General features: G+C 43.0%; 1 protein-coding gene across 6 annotated transcripts in view; it reads left to right on the top strand.

Annotated features, from left to right (window-relative positions):
* The window catches only part of spag17 (sperm associated antigen 17), a 281,640-nt gene that overhangs the window by 219,262 nt on the left and 46,717 nt on the right, over window positions 1–15,661 (top strand). For all 6 annotated transcript variants that reach the window (XM_042056132.1, XM_042056130.1, XM_042056131.1 and 3 more), the window contains one exon: window positions 14,796–14,966. In XM_042056132.1, the coding sequence (XP_041912066.1) occupies window positions 14,796–14,966 (171 nt within the window). The remainder of the gene's footprint in view (window positions 1–14,795; window positions 14,967–15,661) is intronic.

The raw sequence follows: 15,661 nt of genomic DNA, 5'->3' as shown, positions 1-15,661 counted from the left end.
ACCCTCTTGACGTTTGGTGATTAATTGACAGCTGTTTTGGGACACGTTAAACTTTCTTTATAATGAGCGCATAAAACGACTTGTTGTTTGGGACATTAAGCTACGTTAAGCTTTTTCACGTTAAGGATTGTATGTCCTTAATTTATTTATATATTTAGGCTACTTGCGCAAACCCTTGATACTTTTATTGCCACACAACAATATTGGTGGTATTTGTTACATTAGCTTCAAAAGGCACCGCTTCAGAAAGCTGCACTGCTTGTGAAAGAAGGGGGTGGGGGAGGGGAGCTTGCAGCTAAGTGTCGGAAAAATGCATAGCCTACAACACAGAACCCGCTTCTCGCATTAGTCACTGACAGTAGACACGCTTCCAGCCTAATGACTTTCACACATTTTGAATGTCTTTCTATAGGCTAAGCATATAATGGAGATAGAGTAGAAAACTGGATTTAACTAAACAAATGTAACTAAGTAAACTGATTGTTTACTCTACAGTAGGCTATGTTCCCCCTCTCAGGCTGTACAGTAGGCCTATTGAAAGTAGGCTAATGAGCTCAATAGACACGTTAGCGCTTCCATTAGGAAACTTTCGTTGCAGACTTTCACAACTGATTGTTTAGCCTACAGTAGCCTACTGTAGGCCTACTCTACAGTAGCCTAGGCTATAGGTTATGTTCCCCCTCTCAGGCTGTACAGTAGGCCTATTGAAAGTAGACTAATGAGCTTAGACACATTAGCGCTTCCAGCCTAATGACTTTCACACATGAATGATTTACAGTAGACACATTAGCGCTCCACGCAGTGGCGTAACTAGGCCTAGTAGGTGCAGCAAGTGCAGTCGCACCAGGGCCTATGACCTCCGTCGCTACCCCCGCAATGCAATTGCTGGAAAATTCTATACCGGTCCTTTCTGACCAGGCCAAGGCTACAGCGCAGACACTCGCAAATAAATGGGGGTTCAGAGTACATTTGAAAATGTGAAGAGTGAAGCGTCACTTTGACGAACTATCGGAAGATAAACGCTTAACCGATGCAGAGAGATACTTAAAAGTGCAGGTATTTAATGCAACTCTGGACATCATAATCAGTCAGCTCTCCCAAAGATGTGCAAGCATGCGGGAAACTTGTTATGTGTTTGAGTCTTTACGTCCTATGATCCTTCAACTCGCCGGTGATGATGAACTGCTTGAAAAGGCAGTACGTTTGTCAGACCATTATAGCATGGACATTGCACCGACATTCCCAACACAACTCCTCTCATTTAGGTCTTGCTTTAAAGCAGAGATTTCACAGAAGTCATCTATTTTTCAACTTGCCAAAAGGCTGGTGGTAGATTATGACAGTGTAACATCCACATTCGGGGAAGTGTGTACTGCTCTCATGTTGTTTCTACATTGCCTATGACTGTGGCAACAGCTGAGCGATCTTTTTCCAAATGTTCAACAATTGCTGGTGTACAGGCTATAATCAATTAGCTAAATCATTTGTCCAGCTGTTTAAACATTTTTTCGTGTTACATTCAAACGCAAAAGGTGCTTTGATATATTTTGTTTAAACGTCGGCAAGCAGGCATGCTGCGGTTGCAATGAATGAGGATAATTGGTTTTATCTGCGGTGTTATTTTTTGCATTTTGAATATGACTCGCTCCAGCACGTCTACTTTTTTGCACGGTGCTTTCTTAAAGGAGCTGCACCATCTTACAACAATTGCATCTACATTTTCATATTAGAATGTTTTGTCAAGTGTAAGCTTAAACTACCGTGATCAAATTAAGTTTCCGTGCCCCCGCTGAAAGTCTCTTATGCTCTTATCGTTACACTATCAAATCTATAAGTAACCGTGACAAATAGGGTATAAGATATATAAACTCACGCTATTGTATTATCATATATGTTTGGTAATGGCTCAGCTTTCTCTGATTGTTCTACTGACTTGGAAACTGCATCATGGAAGCAGTAAGTCAAGTCGCATCAAAAATAGTAGTGGCAGAACTCCAAAGTGACACCTTGTGGTTGTTTGTGTCAACTGCCGTTTGTGCCATTTCTGCTGAGAAAATGGGGATCGTGATTCCTGAAGGAACCCGTCCAAACTTAACGGGGACCCACTGTATGTCTGTATGAGGGCATTCAAGTAGGTGGGAGCAGAACCAGAGACTACTTTGTAGGCAAGGGTTAGAGCCTTGAATTTGATGCGGGCCGCCATAGGTAGCCAGTGTAGCTGGATGAGCAGCGGGGTAACATGTGCCCTTTTGGGTTGGTTGTAGACCAGGCGCGCCGCCGCGTTCTGAATCATCTGAAGGGGTTTCACTGCGCAGGCTGGGAGACCTGTCAGGAGGGCGTTGCAGTAGTCAAGTCGTGAGATCACTATTGCCTGAACCAGAAGTTGAGTAGCATCTTGAGTCAAGTAAGTCCTGATTTTCCGTATGTTGTAGAGTGCAAAACGGCATGACCGGGCGACTGAGGCAACATGATCTGAGAAGGTTAGTTGGTTGTCGAGAACAACTCCTAGATTTCTTGCAGTCCTGGTAGGTGAAACAGACAGGGAGCTAAATTTGATGTTGATGTCGTGGTGTATGGTAGGTTTAGCTGGGAGGACCAGCAGTTCAGTCTTTGAGAGGTTCAGCTGGAGGTGGTGTGCCTTCATATATGTAGCTATGTCTGAGAGGCAATCCGAGATCCGTGCTGAAACCAAGGGGTCATCAGGTGGAAAGGACAGATAGAGCTGTGTGTCGTCTGCATAGCAGTGGTATGAGAAGCCATGTGAACGGATAATCTGTCCCAAGGAGGTGGTGTAGATAGCAAAGAGAAGGGGGCCCAGCACTGAGCCCTGGGGGACCCCTGTGGTGAAATAGTGAGGTGCAGATAGCTGACCAAGCCATGATACGCTAAATGAGCGTCCTGTGAGGTAGGATTCAAACCAGGAGAGAGCAGAACCGGAGATTCCCATGTTAGAGAGTATGGAGAGAAGGATGCGGTGATTAACCGTGTCAAAGGCATAAGTCAAGCAGAATGAGTACTGATGACCGAGCGGTCGCCCTGGCTTCTTTTAAGGCTTCTGTTACAGACAGCAGAGCCGTTTCGGTAGAGTGGCCGCTTTTGAACCCAGATTTGGATCCAGAAGGTTGTTCTGTGAAAGGAAGTCAGAGACCTGTTTGGAGACTGCTCGTTCAATGCCTTTGGATAAGAAAGGCAGGAGTGAGACAGGGCGGTAGTTCTCGACTTGAGCAGGGTTGAGAGAAGTTTTCTTAAGTAACGGTGTTACCCGGGCCATTTTGAACACTGTTGGAAATGTGCCGGAGGTTAGCGAGGCATTGATCACATGTGTGATAGCTGGTGCGATGGTCGGGCTGATGAACTGAAGTAGGCTCGTAGGTATAGGGTCCAGCGAGCATGTGGTAGGACGGCTACATGTCAGGAGTCTAGATACTTCACTCTTGGAGAGAGGCGCGAATGCTGAAGAAGATGTTCCAGCAGCCCCTGGAGGTTGTAGGAGAGTGGTATCTGAGTCTGATGCGTTGTGTGGGCATGTAGAGAATTGACTGCTGATTGCCGCCACTTTGTTTGTAAAAAATGAGGCAAGGGTATCCGCAGTAAGGCTGGATGGAGGAGGAGGCAGCTGTGGGTTGAGTAGCGATTTGAAGGTTGAGAAAAGTTTTGAGTGTCTGTAGCGCTGTTGATTTTGTCATTGAAGAAAGCCGTCTTAGCAGCAGTGATGCTGGCTGAGAAGGAGGTTAGGAGTGTGTGGTAGTTTTTGAGGTCATCAGTTAGTTTGGATTTGTGCCATTTCCTCTCCACGGCTCTGAGTTTGGTGCGCTGCGATCGGAGGGTATCACCAGTATGCAGGCTGGCCAGTCACTGTTGGCATCTCCCTGCATCTCACCACTGCCTCCAATTTAAAGAGCATTGCTGCAACATGTGTACAGGTCTCGGCTATACCAGCCATGCATGTACAATGGCCTGAGGTTATAGCCCCTGATGAGTTGATGATGGCCCAGGGTTTGAGTGGTGTATCATTCAGACGCGGCAAGTGTAAGACCTGTAGAAAATATAGAATATGAATGGGTTATTTTGACATTACTTTGAAAGACAATGTGGGGCCTCTATCTATCTATTCATTTACTTTATGTATTATTAAAAACGAATCAATCACACACTTTACCCACAACATGATACAATCATGGACTATGAGTAATGTCGCGTAGCCTATTGTTGTTGACATGAACTGACTCCCTTTGCACCTTGCACTTTAACATTGCATTGCACGTTATGTATATTTATGTGTATTTATTTATTTCCTACATAAACTAGGTTATTTGTTAACTATTTAAGTGGTAATTAATATCTGTTTATATATAACAAGTTGAATAACCTAGCCTAAATACCGGTAGGCTATACCTCTATTCCCTGGCCTGCTGTTGGTGCATCGTAGTGCTCGTGTAGCCCATATTGCTGCCAATAGGCTAAATCAAAACAGGCACATGACATAACCTAAAAAAATCAATTAGTCCCTTCCAGATATCAAAAGCCTATCTGATCCATCCCGTCTTAAGTTGCCCTAGGTTAGGCTACATTGTAGCCTTGTAAAACGGGTGTGGTGAAAACCAGCTTACCTTAGTTGATACAACGGCGTTGTCACAGTCCTTTGGTCGAAATATCAACAAATCCTGCACCCAACCATTGGTGAAATGTCCGTGGGCTTTAAGGGATTTATAGTTACGAAACTGTTCGTAAGTGTAAGCACTAATGACGTGGATGAGGTAGTTAGTAATATCCAAGTAAGATGTTGGAGGTAGCAATGCAGGATCAGCGCTCCAGCTTTTTCCTGTCAGATCGTATGGATCAATATTATTAATAGACAACAATTTCTCGAAACAACGGTCTCTGGCATCTTTGCTGAGCTTGTCTATATATGGTATCCTCTCGCGCTGTCTGTTTTTGTCTATTTCACTTTTCTTTTTGCTGTAGCCTATACAAAAATAGTAGATAGGCTACTCTTTGCTACTACGCTTTGCCTCAGAGTGGCCGCCCACTGTCACAGTGTATCGTTCTGACTGCAATACCTGCAAAATGGCAGCTCGTTGACGTCACAATAATTAACAAACGTAACTGACAGAGACCGATTGTTGCCACGAGGCATTCCAGCCTACGAATTTAATAAAAAAGTAAATCATGCATAATTTAAAAAAAAAAGTAAATTTAGGCGACCGTAGGCAATAAGGTTTCCGTTACAGCACAACGCACGTTCAATGAATGAATTAAAGTGGATGCCTTGTCTCGCAATAAACAGCAGGTGGAAATCCCGACACTCTTTCAACTACATGAAACTTAATAGTGAACCATCAAATACCCCCCAGATTTCAGTGCCCACCAGTCCCAACATTTAGCAATATAATCAAACAGTCCAAATATTAAATCCCAAACAAAACTGCTTTTGATAGCCTACTAGCATGTCGCTCCAAACAAAGCACGTCTCAAAATAAAACGCACATAAAAAAAATTAAATCCCAAACAAAACTGCTTTTGATAGCCTACTAGCATGTCGCTCCAAACAAAGCACGTCTCAAAATAAAACGCACATAAAAAAAGGCCTGCCTCGAATACAAGCCTGCCCCAAATAAAGGCCTGTGCTTTGCGCAGCCTAATTAAATAAATTTGAGGATTTACGATAGTCTATCTCCTAAACATTCCTCACCCGTTATCCAGACATGCATGAAAACATTTGAAAACAAAAATCAGCCATAGGTTATTTTGAGAATGATGACTTTCTCTTCAGCATTGTCTTAACCGTTAAAATGAGGCAGATATGACGAGGCATTGCAACAATGTTTACAGACATACACTGTAAAGTTGGCTGCAAAGATTAGGTATGCAGACTGTTACAATTGACTGACACGCGCGCACGCACACACATTATCAAAATCATACGCTTGATGCTTTAGGTTATAGTCTTTATACATGGGTTTAGTTAATGGTCAAGCTATAATAAGACCACACTTTAAAGGTGCCATGCCTAATGTCTGCTAAAAAATCAATTCATACTCCACATTACATAAAAGATGGGGGCAGTATACCTCCAGAAAGTGAGTTGGTCTACCCTAGAGTAACAACCGAGACACGTGTATAGAGCATCTTGCTTTGTATCTGACTGCCATCCTGATGACTGGTGCATGGTCTGCTCTTGGACCACCATATTCAGTTTATTAACTTGCTGTGAATTATTACACAAAATGTTCATTAAATGTACGAAGAAGTATTACTAGGTTAATGATTGATAATATGACTCGTACAGTATGAAGGCTACAGTAGCCTAGCTAATGTTAACTAGCATTACCAACCTCCCTGCAAAACTCCCCACACAACTTTGTAGGTCTTGTCCCTCATGCTGGCCCTTACAAAACCCACAAGCTGACCCTCGGACACACAACAGTCAATAATGTGACCCGATTTAAAGTGGTTTTCACCCCTTTGGACACTCTTGATTTCGTCCTTGAAACAGTGAAATATTCACGGGGGCATGGACGGTTTGCTAACCATTTTACTGCAGTGTCTAGCCCAGTGTTTCCCAAACTTTTTTTCTGGGGACCCACTTTTTAAAAATGACAGACCATCGCGACCCATTTCACTTCAAATCTACCCTGCAACCACCAATATTGTTTTAGGCCACAGGTTCTCCAACTTTTCTATGCCTCCCCCAACCATGCTTTGAACACGGTTGTGCTGCATTTTGAGCACCATCAGCGTGAAAAGTTGGAAATGACTACTGAAAAGATACGTTTTAATGCGCGTCCGAGAGTTTGGGGAAATTCTCGCATGTTGCGCAGTCGTCATTCATCAGCATAGTAAGCTGTTCCTGTATTTCTAAAAAAAATGTTGTAGGCTACGTTGCAAATGGGTCCATAACACTGTGGACGTCAATTCCGATGTAAACAGCAAATAACTCAAGTCGTTATATTGTATTGTTGTATATTATAATGTATAGTCGTTATATCAGAACAAGGCTTTTGCGCAATAGCCGGAAGAATGCGCCTTTACTTTGGAGTTAGCAAGGTAGAAAACGAGAGGAATAGTGTTTAAAATGTCCATTTAAATTGTAGCCTAATATAATGTACTGTTATGCATTTTAAATCAGAAATAAGAATGAGTAGCCTGACGAGCCAGACTCACATTAAAATGTAGGGTCTGGGCACTCACCGTTCGCAGTGCTCAGTCCGAGGGGCGGGATAATCGGTTGTCTTTCAAATTCCCTCTGCACGCAATAGGACAGCGCGAGTCCCATGCGTTTCCCACCAGCGGAGCTAGTTGGCTAGTTCAAACTTTTGCCAACTTAATAAAAACTCATGTCACACTGTTCGCCAACAGCAACATCCATCTTATTTGTTTTCAAGTAGCAGGGAATTCAAGCCAAACCGTTGCAACTCTGCCATCAATCATTATGTTAAGCCCGCCTAACGACTCTATACACGATTTGATTGGCCTGATAGAAGTTTAATTTTTCGAGCTCACAAGCCAACAGAGAGTTGCTAGACTAGCTAGGGTGCGTCTAGATTTCTAGGCTAAAGAATGAGAGGAGGTTGCTATTAACTTTAAAGATTGCATCTACAATCGAAACTATCTACATACAGTACAAATTGAATGGCCTTATGTCCGGTCTATGGATGTCTGCTTTAGTTGACAGCACGGTCACTAGATTTTAATTGGTAAAGTTGAGGAGCTGGTATCTGTTAATGTTAGTGCAAATAGGCGGATTCATGTCCATTGTAGTTTGCAACTGCGAGGTACATGGCAGGCGCCCCACAGAATGGTTTCATTTTGAGAAGTATCCATGCTCTGGCACCACCTCTGCGATGCGTTCGTCCCCCAGTTTCATGAGCTTTTATGACAAAACCGTGACTGTGGTAGTTAACAAACTACATCCTAATAGAAAACTGTTAGCTTTCCTGGTATCAAATGACAAATGGTATCAGTTAGGCCTATAACACAACATAAATTGTGCTGGCGACCCACCCGTGGTACTTAATGAGGATATACAGGGCTTTTTATGCCTCGACTAAGTTGATGTTTCAAAATTCATGTTCATAGAAACAACTAAGGTCACTAAAACATAATATATTTCATACCTGTGTTGCAGCATGTAGGTTAATGTTAGCAGCATTTTAATGACATTCTAATGTCTGAAAGGCTAATGATTAGCCTATCGGCTACCTGAAAAGTTAAGTGTTTAAACAAAAGATTCTGCTCCGCTCTAGAATCTTTGGTTTAAACTAGCATTTACAGTGTTCTATTTGATGGTATATTGGCCCTGACTAAGTTCTTGTGATTATATAAACCACAATCCTTGTTGATACAAGTACCAATGTTCGTCTAGAAAGTTTTTATTTACATTAAGATTTTCGCCATAGGCAGTAAAAGACTCCGCCATCTTTGTCGATAATTTTCGCTGAAAAAGTTTCAAACTATGATCATAACGGCCTTTCCACCAATCAGAGGCATCACTGTGGGATTGTGGAATTGTTCAGGATTGTGGGTAATGAAGTACTTCAGCTTCAAGCTTCAGGCTTTTGTTGGGATTTGGGACACGCAACTCAAAATCCACTGTGTGAAAAGTGTGATTTTCATCCCCGTAAATGCCTGGAGATCTCCCTAATTTTCAGCAGTTGATGATAATTTGCAACCTGCAAAGGTCGCGTTTGTCTGTGCCACATATTGTCGGAAACAAACTATTACGTATGTGGAGAGCTTGCGGAGTGCTATGGCTCTAATTAGCATACTGTATGAATGATAGATAGATACTTTATTGATCCCCAAGGGGAAATTCAAGGTCTCAGTATCATACAGACATCACACACAACATGCACTAACGGCAGAAAAAGTGGTGGACAGACCACCGCCATTGGAGCTGGAGCAGGGCAGTCAAACCTGTTGTACAAGTGGTTCAACTGGTTCGCCCTGTCCAGGTCCCCCTCCACAGAGCTGCTGTTCTTCTTCAGGCCAGTGATAACCTTCATGCAGTCCCATGTCTCCTTCAAGTTGTTTTCCTGCAGCTTCTGTTCCACCTTCTTTCTGTAATCCTCCTTAGCTTCCTTCAGCTTGAATTTGAGTTCCCCTTGCACGCGCCTCAGCTCTGCCATGTCCCCCTCTCTGAACGCCATCTTTTTCCTGTTGAGAAGGGTCTTGACATTGCTGGTTATCCAAGGCTTGATGTTGGGAAAGCAGCGTACAGTTCTGGTGGGAACAACAATGTCCATGCAGAAGTTCAGGTAGTCAGTTGTGCACTGTGTGACCTCCTCCAAGTCCTCTCCATTCTGTAACACACTCCAGTCAGTACACTCGAAGCAGTCTCTCAGAGCCTCATCCACTTCGGGTGTCCACTTCCTGAAGGTGCGTGTGGGAACTGGTAGCCTCTGTACTTTGGGCTTGTACATTGGCTGGAGATGAGTGAGGTTGTGGTCTGACTTTCCCAGTGGGGGGAGGGGGTTTGCACTGTATGCATCCCTCACGTTTGCATACATGAGGTCTATTGTCCTGTTTTTCCTTGTAGGGCAGTCTACATACTGGTAAAAATTTGTGAGTGTGGAATCCAGTGTTATGTGATTGAAGTCGCCAGAGATCACAAAAAAGGCGTCAGTGTGTTGGGTTTGAAGCCTTGCGATTGTGGAGTGGATGACGTCTAGGGTTGGGCACCGAAACACGGTTCTAATATGGCACCGGTGCCGACGCAAACGGTAGTAACTGCATCGAATAACAAAGTGGATTTCGGTGCCTCATTTCGGTGCTTAAATAGCGTTTTTTTTTTTTTTTTTTTTAATAGGCATCGCTGCATGTCATGCGCCATCTCTAACGTCTTGCTCTGATAGCAACACATCCAGATACAGTTACCCAACACAAACACTGGATGTATAAACCAGAGGGGTGCACTAGGAGAGTGGATGGACAGTGTTTGACAGCTTGTGTGAGCCCAAGTAGCTTACTTTAAAGCGATATCACGAGCTCCTGTCAAAATCTAGCAGTGGGCCTAACTACACACAAGCAAAAGGCTATGAAACAACATCAACAGTAGGCCTATGTTACATAATATCCTTGCTAATGCGCTAACTGGCATTTATTTAAAATGTTATCAGCAAAGTTATAAGGTGAAAACTTTATTTCAAAGTGTGTTCTAAACAACATAATGGCATGATATTAATCTTTCATGTGCATGAGGCCCATATAGCAATGAATATGAAGATTATGTTAAAAGTTAGCTGGCAAAAACATAAATATGTAGGTTACATACCTGATGTCACTGTCACTGAGCTGTCAAAGAGGCTACGAAACCATCTCCGTACGTTATCGCTAATTAAACTCAGCTGACTGGTGTTAGCGCATATCCCATAGTTGCTGTTAAAATGGCTACCAGGCTAGCGTTGGGAATCTAAACACTTCAACACCGACATGTAGCCTAACATGTTCAAAACTATTGCGTGTTATGGGGGAAGACATGAAACTTCTTGAAGCATTTGGGAACACACTGAATTAACTGGAAAGTAGAGTCCCTGTAGATTAGCTTGCTTGCAAATGCCGTTGTCCATGACCTGGCAGTTTTATGGCAAGCGGTTTTAACATACCTTATGGCAAAACGCCCACACTGGGTAAACTTGAAAGCAGAGCTTTAGCCTACCATTGTGTGTAGCTGTTTTAACATTTAAATGTATTATTCGTAGGAGCAATGAGATATTGTAAATTGAATATGCCAGTTCAATTTCATGTTCAAATTTGTCTTATCAACAATAAAAAAAGCAATTCATGCTTTAGACCATTTTAATTTAAAACATTTTAAAAACAAAGTACCGGTTCAGGCACCGTTTCGGCACCGGCACCGTTTTAAAAGTATCGATTTAGCACCGGTATCGGATAAAACCCAAATGATACCCAACCCTAATGACGTCACACGCTGTATCCGGAAGAGCTCGAGGTGGAACGTAAACACAGACAGCAATTGCGTGCGAGAACTCCCTCGGCATGTAGTACGGACGGAGACTAACCGCTAATAACTCCACATCCTTACAGCATACAGTCTCCTTTACTGTTACATGTCCGGGATTGCACCATCTATTGTTAATGTACAGCACCAGTCCGCCTCCCTTCTTTTTGCCAGAAAGTTTACAGTCTCTGTCCAAACGAGCTACACTGAAGCCAGGCAGCTCAACGTTAGAAGTGGGGATATGGCTTGTTAGCCACGTCTCCGTAAAGCATAACAAACTACATTCCCTGTACAACTTCTGGTTTCTTACCAGGGCATCCAGTTCGTCAGTCTTATTAGCCAGTGAGTTCACGTTTCCCATCACAATCGATGGAACTGAGGGCTTGTATCTCCACTTCTTCTCCCGACGCCTCGTCTTCACTTTTACTCCCGCTCTGCAACCCCGAAAGAACAACAGTTCCTCTGGAATGTTGTCGCGATGTGGGGAGAGGACAGTGTGCAATATGTGTGTTGGAGAAGCTTCCTCATGAGACAATGTACTGTGTATTGGGGGGGGGGGGGGGGGGGGGGGGAGTGTACTGCAAGTATGGTGAAGGGACTTACTATTGCAAGCAGAGTACTGTATGTATGATGTATGTGAGTGATGACAGTGAAGATGTGTGTGTGGGCGGGAGGGGAGTGGAGCAGTGACTGTGTGTGTGTGTGTGTAGTGTGTGTGTGGGTAGGTGGGGGCAATGTGCTGTATGTAGAGGATGTGTGTTGGAGAAGATCCTGAAGACAATGTGCTGTGTATGTAGGGAGGGGGGGGGGCAGTGTGCAGCAAGTATGTAGAGGAGGCTTACTGTAGCAAGCAGTGTGCTGTATGTATGTGAGGTGATGACAGTGATGATGTAAGTGTGTGTGTTTTTTTGTGTGTGTGTTGGGGATGGGGGTGGGGTGGGGGCAGAAAGGCTAGGCAATCAAGGACATGGGTAGATAGATGGAGGAGAAATCAAAAATAATAAATAAAAAGTTCTATGGAGATGTGCAAAAGTTGGAGAAAGTCAGATATGTGTGTGTGTGTGTTTTGACGTGTGATGAAACAAAAAAATAAATAAAAGGTCTGTAGCATAGGGAGAGGGATGTAAAAGTGCTAAAAGTCATGTAGGTGTGTGTGTGTGTGTGTGGGGGGGGGGGGGGGGGGGGGTCATGAGTGCTGAGGAGTGAATGAGTACAAAGTCAGTATAGTGTGAGTTCAGAGTTGGGAAATGTTTGAGAGTGCTGAGTGAATGTGTGCAAAGTCAGTATAGTGTGAGTTCAGAGTTGGCCTGGGGATAAAAACCTCTCCTGAGTCTCTCAATTCTGGCTTTGTGACTACATAGGCATCTTCTTGATTTCAGCGGTAGGAATAATCCATTGTTAGGATGAGAAGAGTCCTTCAGAATCTTTTGGGCTCTTAGGAGTACTCTTCTGGAATAGATATCTTGTAGAGCAGGGAGTTGAGTTCTTATAGTACGTTCAGCTGAGCGCACTACTCTCTGCAGAGTACTACAATCTCTAACTGTGGAGTTCCCATACCAGGTGATGATGCTACCAGTTAGAACACTCTCAACCGCTGAAGTGTAGAAGGCCTTCATGATGGATGTAGAAACTTTGAATTTCCTTAGCTGACGAAGGAAGTAGAGTCGTTGTCTGGACTTCTTCAGAACATATTGAGTGTTAACAGTCCATGTTAAGTCTTCAGTAATGTGGACACCAAGGTATTTAAAACTTGTGACTCTCTCTACAGGTTGTCCGCTGATCATTAGTGGGGTGTAACTGTAGTTCTGCTGGTGCCTTCTTTAATCCACTACCATTTCCTTGGTTTTAGTGATATTCAGTGTCAAGCTGTTAGATTGGCACCACTGTGCCACCTCATCAACCTGATCCAGGTAGAGCTGTTTATTGTTGTTACTAATCAGGCCCAAGATCACTGTGTCATCTGCAAACTTGATGATGGAGGTATGACTACTGTTGGCTTTGCAGTCATGTGTGTAGATGTTGATGTTGTACAGCAGTGGACTCAAAACACAGCCTTGGGGAGCACCAGTGCTGATGGTTAATGTGTCAGATGGCAGACCCCCCACTCTAACCACGGTTGGTGAGGAAGTCAAATATCCAGTGACAAAGGGTGGTGTTCAGTCCTAAGGCCTTCATGTTTGTGACCAAGGTGAGAGGTACTATCGTGTTGAATGCTGAACTAAAGTCAATAAACAGCATCCTCACATAATTCCCATTCCCCCTCCTCCAGGTGAGTTAAGGTGGTGTGCATGAGGTTTGAGATGCATCCTCTGTAGACCTGTTGGCTCTGTAAGCAAATTGGAGGGGGTCGAAGGAGGCAGGGAGGGATGAGCAGATAATGTTTTTCACAAGCTTCTCAAAACACTTCATCACTGTAGACGTCAGGGCTACTGGGCGGTAGTCATTCAGACATGATGGACTTTTGTTTTTCGGTACTGGAACAATAACAGACTGCTTGAGGCAAGTAGGAACTGTCTCTTGAGCCAATGATGTGTTAAAGATATAAGTGAACACAGAAGCTAACTGAGCAGCGCAGGATTTCAAAACCCTGTTAGAAATTCCATCCGGTCCAGCAGCTTTTCTACAATTAACCCTCCTAAAGGCATTGCTCACATCGACCTCAGAGACACAGAAAGGTGCATCCTCATTTGCTTCACATGCTGCAGCTAGTGCAAGATAGTCTGTGTTTTTCATGTCAAAGCGAGCATAAAAAGCATTAAGTTCATCAGGGAGGGCTTTACTCACATTCATCATAGGAGGGGACTTTCTTTCAAAGCCAGTGATGGTTCGGAGTCCTTTCCACACTCGTGCTGGATCCCCCTCCAAGAAATCAGCTTCAACTTTGTCTCTATAGCGCCGCTTAGCATCTTTAATAGCTCTACTTAAACTATAAGATGCTGCTTTGTAATCCGTCATATCCCCTGAAATAAGCCCAGCATTATAAGTCATGGTGCGTGTCTTTAATTAACATATAACATGTATGTTGTGTTGTGTTTCTATCCAATTGAGTGCATAGGCTGATTCCTAGTTGAATAGCCAATGGTGATGTGCAGATTTGGTTACCCAATCAGGAATCTAAGTTAAAATCTAAGTACAAATCCTGAAATACATACAATACAATACAATACCACTTTTGATCCCCAAGGAAGCGCAAAAGTCTGTGTTCCTGCAGGAAAGATTTGTAACTGGACAGATTTTTGTGCATAGAACATGGATTTGTAACTGTAGAATATATTTGTAATGGTAAAATATGTGTAACTGTAAGGTGATTTGTAGCTGTAAAACCAATCCTTTGAAAAACCAAACCAATCATTTGAAAGTGTAGTGCATATTTGTCATATTGACGATTACTTGGACAAATAATTTTTACAGTTACAAATAATTTCTACAGTTTTAAAACCTGATACACACATACAAAACATTTGAGTCTATTTTGATTCCATAAGATGTGCTAATCCGGACTCCAGCTTGTTTTCCGTGATGTTTCCTCCTCCTGCATCCTATGAAGTTGTTGTGTTCATCAGCACAGATTGCACCAGTGAAAAAGTAGTCCAAAAGTTGGTTGGTATTTGTAAACCAATGTTGATCATATGTTACAGAACCCAGTGTACTGGGAGTAAATAAAATATACTGTATAAAATAAGTCAAAGATGAAATGAAAGCACAGTCGAGTTGGAGCCATCAGAAAGGCACCCAAACACAGCGGTGCAATGGCAACATCTAGTCTTTCTTGTGATTTCTTAAAATGCTCCCCTGAACCCTGTTTATAATTAATGTATTAACCTTTGTACTTTAGATCATGCCCTTCGGTTCTGGTGTGTTTTCCATTAACGAGGAAGGCCAAGCCATCTACACATCTCAACAGAGGAGCCCCACAGCTGAACAGCTGGAGCCAAGCAGTTACATGATGTCCACCTCTGGAGATATTTTGTGTGAGATCACTGATTCAGCTGGAAATCAATTTCAGGTGAGTTGGACTGGTGATTTAAGTATCCATAATCAATTTTAATGGTCAGTTTTCTAGTAAAGATATTATCCTTATTTTATTACACGGCTCTTCATAATGCTGTAGAATGCTCCATCCACTTGAATGGGCCTACCCAACGTTTGGAGGTCTAATAATTTCATATAACAGACTGTCAAGAAAAATGTGTTTTGTGCTTCTTATTCACTTCGTTGATATCACTCTGCAAGTAGTCCGGTCACTTCTTGCATTGTAACTCCATGCGATCAGGGTTCCCAGAAATGGCTCTGTCATGAACAATAAGTTCTGGCGAAAAAGTTCCGGATGACGTAATAATCACGTTCCGATCAGCTGTTAATTTCCAGGTGAATGTCTATTAGAATCTTCGTGAATCACTGTCTAAACACGTATGAAAAAGGGAGAATTTAAGTCGTCAGTGCGAAATAGATAGCCTATATTTTACACTGTATAGGGGAGAAGATGGAATATGTATCTGGTGAAATACAATTAGCCCTGACTCTTTCGTTGTAAGGTTTTATTGAGCGCCACGCAGCACGTCAAACTTGTAGCCTATTTTACCGCGTCTGTGACCAATATAAGCTAGCCTAGGCCTACTTGGGGTTGTCTATAGCTAACTATCTGAAGCTAGGCCTGCTTGAAAACATTGAAATAGCCTTGGCTACTGTCATGTTGGATAT

The sequence above is a fragment of the Alosa sapidissima genome, chromosome 12 (genome assembly GCF_018492685.1).
Source record: "Alosa sapidissima isolate fAloSap1 chromosome 12, fAloSap1.pri, whole genome shotgun sequence".
NCBI lineage: Eukaryota > Metazoa > Chordata > Actinopteri > Clupeiformes > Clupeidae > Alosa > Alosa sapidissima.
The sequence above is the reverse complement of the archived record's forward strand: the minus strand, read 5'-3'. Positions and strand labels throughout refer to the sequence as shown.